The 6,000-nt window shown below is 50.8% G+C and overlaps 1 protein-coding gene across 1 annotated transcript in view; it reads left to right on the forward strand.

The window, feature by feature from the left end:
• Nucleotides 1-4,246, forward strand: part of kcnk13a (potassium channel, subfamily K, member 13a) — a 69,220-nt gene extending 64,974 nt beyond the window's left edge. The window contains exon 2 of the mRNA XM_060829459.1: nt 3,183-4,246. Within this exon, the coding sequence (XP_060685442.1) occupies nt 3,183-4,108 (926 nt within the window). The 3' untranslated portion in view covers nt 4,109-4,246. The remainder of the gene's footprint in view (nt 1-3,182) is intronic.
• The last annotated feature ends 1,754 nt before the right edge of the window (nt 4,247-6,000 follow it).

The following is a 6,000-nucleotide window of genomic DNA, read 5'->3' on the forward strand; positions in this document are numbered from 1 at the left end:
GTGCTGTGGGCCGTCAACAGCAGCAGAACTATTCTCCAGAACAAAGTGCAACCCCAGGGCCTGGCATATCACCCACTCTACCATTACCATCAGGCCAGGGGATCAACCCTGGTTCAAGGGAGTGTGCAGGAGGGCATGCCAGGAGCAGCACCAGGCATACCTAAAGCTGGTGAAAGTTACAGCTCGGGGCTCCTTGCAGGCCAGACTACCACCTACCCACTTCCCTGCCAGCCGCTCACCATCCTGCCTTGGAACTACAATGTCATTCCTTCAGTGTTGCTGGGTCACAATCGCAGAACTCCCTCCCATACAGCCTTGCAGTTGTAGTTACACCAAACCCACTGCTGTGGTTAACTAGGCAATATGTGGTCAACCTCACCAATGTTACCCAGATCCTGTGAATGAATAGAAAGATCCCATTCCTGTCACCCTGCTGTTGGTGTGATGGTGCGCGCAATTGTCAGTCAGTCGGTTAAGTAACACCCCCTGTGCGATACTAAATCACAGAGGTGAAGGGCTCACATGTATGTAGCTGTCAGAATGTGGTGCAGAGCTCATCGTGCATGATAAGATGCAGTGTAATCATCAGATAATAACTGTGCTGTGGAGGTGCTGGTGTTGGACTGGGCTGGACAAGGTCAAAAGTCACATAACACCAGGTTATAGTCCAACAGGTTTATTTGACATCACAAGCTTTCAGAGCACTGCTCCTTCATCAGATGTACCTTGTGATTTCAAATGAACCTGTTGGACCAAAACCTGGTGTCATTTGATTTCTAACTTTGATCAGATAATAAGCGTTAGTGTTGCTGACGGAGTCATCACTTATTGGTGAGGAAATAATTGATGCTGATAACTTCCTTCCTCTCCTTTGATATAGTGCCATTTGATCTTTTGCATCTGCCTGATGGAAGGTCAGTTTTGTATTGACCCCAACGCTCGGCAGTCCCTCAGAACTGGCCAGGACTTTCAATCAGGGCTTTGTGCTTATGTCTCTTGCTCAAACCTATGAACTTTCTAATTCTGAAGCATTAGACCTCCACCAGCCACAGACCAGACTGTAGATGGGACTCCAGATGGTTTGTATTCATTCATAATCATCAAGAAATGATTCAGAAGTTACAAAGGCTGGTGATATTACTGTTTTATCACCCCTGTCCATTTCGTATCAACAGAGCCAACATTCTCATGTTTTCTATCACTCATTGGTGACCTCTGTGTCCTCTCAGGTAGAGGTATGCAGATTTGAGTGTAAAAACCCAGGCTGAGGCTCCTCTGCACATACAGTGACAAACAACGATACAAGCAAGGCCACTCAGCCCTTCGAACCTGTTCTGCTAGTCAATAAGATCAATGTAACCTCAACTGTACATTGCTAAACGCCCCCAATAACCTTTCATCCCTTTGGTCATTGGAAAGATGTTGGGCAACTTGAAAGGGTTCAGAAAAGATTTACAGGGTTGTTTCCGGGTTTGGAGGATTTGGGCTACAGGGAGATGTTGAACAGGCTGGGGCTGTTTTCCCTGGAGTGTTGGAGGTTGAGGGGTGACCTCATAGAGGTTTATTTTTTTTTCCTTTCCCCCACACTACCGCCTAACTGCGGTAGTGCTTATTATTTTTATCCCCAGCACCCATGGTGTGTGTGTGCAGGTGTGAGACACGGTGAGAGACACAAGGTGTACAAATCTTTATTCAATTTCCACCACCAGGAAAAGTAGGAAAACACCCGAGTGGCTCATAGAGGTTTATAAAATCATGAGGGGCATGGGATAGGGTAAATAGGCAAAGTCTTTTCCCTGGGGTGGGAGAGTCCAGAACTAGAGGGCATAGGTTTAGGGTGAAAGGGGAAAGATTTGAAAGGGACCTAAGGGGCAACCTTTTCACGCAGAGGGTGGTACGTGTATGGAATGAGCTCCCACAGGCAGTGGTGGAGGCTGGTACAATTACAACATTTAAGAGGCATTTGGATGGGTATATGAATAGGAAGGGTTTGGAGGGAAATGGGCCGGGTGCTGACAGGTGGGACTAGATTGGGTTGGGATATCTGGTCGGCATGAACAGGAAGGGTCTTGTTTCCGTGCTGTACATCTCTCCGACTCTAAAGGTCTATCTGCCTCTGCCTTCAAAATATTTAAATATTCCGCATCCTGAGGAAGGGAATTCCAAAGACTAACAACTGTCAGAGAGAAAAAAAAGATTCCTCACCTCTGTTTTAAGTGGGCAACACCTTACTTTTAACCTGTGACCCCTCGTTCTAGATTCTTCCACAAGAGAAAACATCCTTTCAGCGTCCTCCCGGTCAAGTCCCCTCAGGATCTTATGTGTTTCAATTCAATCACCTCTGAGTCTTCCAAACTCCAAGGGATATAACTCCAGCCTTTCGTTTCAAGGTAATATGCTCATTCCAGGTGCCATCTTCCTGGACAGAGGTTCAGTTCAGCCCCTGCCTGTATCCCAGGAGGGCACCTGGTCATAACCTGAGCCTTTCCCCAAGTTGGAAGGGTCAGTGACAGGGGGCATATTGAGGTAAGGGGCAGGAGGCTTTGAGGCGATGTGAGGAGAACTACCATCACCCAGAGGGTGGGGGGACATCTGGAACCCACTGCCTGTAAGGGTGGGAGAGGCAGAAACCCTCATTACAGTGAAGAACCTCAGTTACTCTGTTGTGCCGAGGCAAGGCATATTAGCCACGGCCATGTGGGATGATGGGGATAGGGTGTGAGTCTGGATGGGATCCTCTTCAGACAGTCAGTGCAGACTTGATGAGCTGAATGGCCTTTATCTGCACTGTCGGGATTCTATGACTGTATTCTATGAAGTATTTAGAGGTGCTGTGGGAACAAGGGTATGGGCCAAGTGCTGGAGTATAGTTGGTGCTTGTTTTTGAGCAGCACAGACTCAATGGGCCTCTCTCCGAGAGAATCTCAGGACAACCTGAGCTGATATTTATCCTTCAGCCAACATTGATTGCACTGAATGAGCCGGCTTGGTCTGTGGGAGGTTGCTGTGCATCAGTGACTCTCCCACATTCCAGCAGGAGACCTTCATCGGTCGGGAGGAGGTTTGGGACGCTCCGGGTGTAACACCAATGCAGGCCCTCCTCCGGTGTGTCCGCGCGTGACCCTCCCCCCCCCCACTTTGCCCCGGTGCCATTGACTCAGGGTGGTGTGTTTGCGTTCCAGGTTTCGGGATGACCACACCAGCCACGGTCAGCGGGAAGGTATTCCTGATCTTCTACGGCCTGGTGGGCTGTGCTGCCACCATCTTGTTCTTCAACCTGTTCCTGGAGCGGCTGATCACCGTGCTGGCCTACGTCCTGAAGAGCTGCCATGAGAGGAGGCTGAGGCGCAGGGGGGTGCTTCCTCACGAAAACTGCCCCGAGCCAGGCACCGCCGCCGCTGAGGTGGACAGCCTGGCGGGCTGGAAGCCCTCCGTCTACTACGTCATGTTGATCCTGGGTCTGGCCGCCATCGCCATCTCTTGCTGCGCTTCCGCCATGTACACGCCCGTGGAAGGTTGGAGCTACCTGGACTCCATCTACTTCTGCTTTGTGGCTTTCAGCACCATTGGTTTCGGGGACCTGGTGAGCAGCCAGAACATGAGGTACGACTACCAAGGGTTCTACCGTTTTGGCAACTTCCTGTTCATCCTGATGGGGGTGTGTTGTATTTATTCCCTGTTCAATGTCATATCCATCGTCATTAAGCAGTTCCTCAACTGGAGCCTGAGGAGGTTGGAGTGCCAGTGCTGTGTCCGGTGCCAGAGGAGGCTCCTCAGGCCCGGGAGGAACGCCGTGGCTCCCGGGCTGTCCAGGCGGAAGATCTCCATCGAGACAGACGCCTTCAACGAGAGTGAGACAGTGGACGGGGGCAGGCGGCTGTCCGGGGAGCTGATCTCCATGAGGGACCTCCTGGCCTCCAACAAGGTGGCGTTGGCCATCATGCAGAAGCAGCTGCTGGAGACGGCAAATGGCCACCCCAGGGCGAGCGGGCAACACCCACAACACCATCACCACCACCACCACCCCCGGCACAACGGCTTCTCCGAGGGGGTGGGTGCCCTCGCCATTATGAACAACCGCCTGGCAGAAACCAGTGTGGACAGGTAGAGGGAGCGACGCTTCCCCTGCCAGCCCCTCCCTTCACACTCTGCACCAATCCCGGCACAATATCGACCACAGCCTTAAAGACTGCCTAGCTCTTTTTTTTAATTTAACAAGAAAAATAAATTAAATATTTCTGGATGATTCTGTGTGGTGGTGAACTTTCACCTGTGCCCGGGCTCACATTTGAACTTTGACCTCTGACACGTTGGGTTGGGAGTGCTTGCTAGCTGTCGCTTGGGAAACCTAGGGTCAGAGGCCCATTGGAGAGAGGAAAGAGCGGCAAAGCTGGTGTGAGAATGGGAGGGCACTGGGTACGGTCAGAGAGACTGGAACCGAAGGACACAGCCTTAGAGTAAAGGGAAGACCTCTTAGAACGGAGATAAAGAGCAACTTCTTTGGCCAGAGAGCAGTGAATTCATTGCAACAGAAGGCTGTGGAGGCCAGGGTTTTGAGTATATTTGAGGCTGAGGTAGATAGGTTCTTGATTGTCAAAGGGATCAAGGGTTATGAGGAGAAAGCAGGAGAATGGGGTTGAGAAACCTGTCAGCTGTAATTGAATGGTTAAGCAGACTTGGGCTGAGTGGCCTAATTTCTGCTTCTGCATGTTATGGTCTTACCTGGGAGGGCACTCGGTATGGAAGATGGGCTGAATGGCCTCTGGCCAGTTTGTCATCCAGCTGTCATTCCGAGTGCCCCCTGCACTCTGTCGGTGGAGTGAAATGATGGGAACAGGAGCTGGTCATAGCCTGAGCCACACCAAACCCACATGTTCTCCAGGTCCAGTGCTCACAGCTCCCATTAAGATGTGACCGTGTGAGCTCTCTGCCCCTTGACCCTGGACAGGCCATGGGCTCTCCATGACAGCGGTGATTGGAAATGCCTGTCTCATACATGGTGACCTGCAGGGGGAGTACATGAGCCTCCTGAAGCAGCTCATTGGATTGAAGACGACAAGAGGTTGATGGGGGTGGGGGGCAAGGCTGGGGTGGAGAAAACAATTCTGGGAGGACAGGAGCAAAAGCCAGGACAGGGGGGAGAGAGGGTAGTGAGGTGGGGAGGGAAAAGCAAGGCCAGGGGAGCAAGGAAACAAGGTGGGGAAAAGGCGGGGAGGATGCAGGGTTGGGGAGGGGGAAGGAGGCATAGATGGTTTAGGCACTGCCAGAAGACAGCTATGTTCAACAGGTGGCACAGTGGCTCAGTGGTTAGCACTGCTGCCTCTCAGTGCCAGGATGCAGGTTCAATTCCAGCCTTGGGTGACTGTCTGTGTGGAGTTTGCATGTTCTCCCCATGACTATGTGGGTTTCCTCTGGGTGCTCTGGTTTCCTCCCACAGTCCAAAGATGTGCAGGTTAGCTGAATTGGCCATGCTAAATTGCTTGTAGTGTTTGGGGACGTGTAGGTTAGGTGTATTAGTCTGGGTTAAATATAAGGTAGGGGGAATGGGTCTGGGTGGGTTACTGTTCAGAGGGTTGGTGTGGACTGGATGGGCTGAAGGGCCTGTTTCCACACTGTAGGGAATCTATTCTATAATTTGAAGAAAATGGTTTTGCAAGTAAAGAGCCACTGAAGGAAAACAATGTTAAATGATGCAGTGTAAAATGAGAGTTCTCTGTAAATGGTGTACTTGTTTGGATTGTTAAACAGCCTTTTGGCCCAGTGTATGTGTGCGTCTAACTGTGTACTCATATACACGTTTTGTGTGTGTGTGTGTTTGTACACAGAACGGAATGGTCACAGTGATAGCCCCCGTTCTGGGGGAGGGGATTCAAAGTTGTCTTCTTGTTTAATTCTCTGCTGTTCTTATATGGAGTAGACTGGATAAGGACATTAAACAAGTAAACAACAAGGCAGCTTGCTCATCGCCATCAATATGGTCAACACTGAACCACCCTTAGA

Source organism: Hemiscyllium ocellatum, chromosome 8 (assembly GCF_020745735.1).
Source record: "Hemiscyllium ocellatum isolate sHemOce1 chromosome 8, sHemOce1.pat.X.cur, whole genome shotgun sequence".
Taxonomy (NCBI): Eukaryota; Metazoa; Chordata; class Chondrichthyes; order Orectolobiformes; family Hemiscylliidae; genus Hemiscyllium; species Hemiscyllium ocellatum.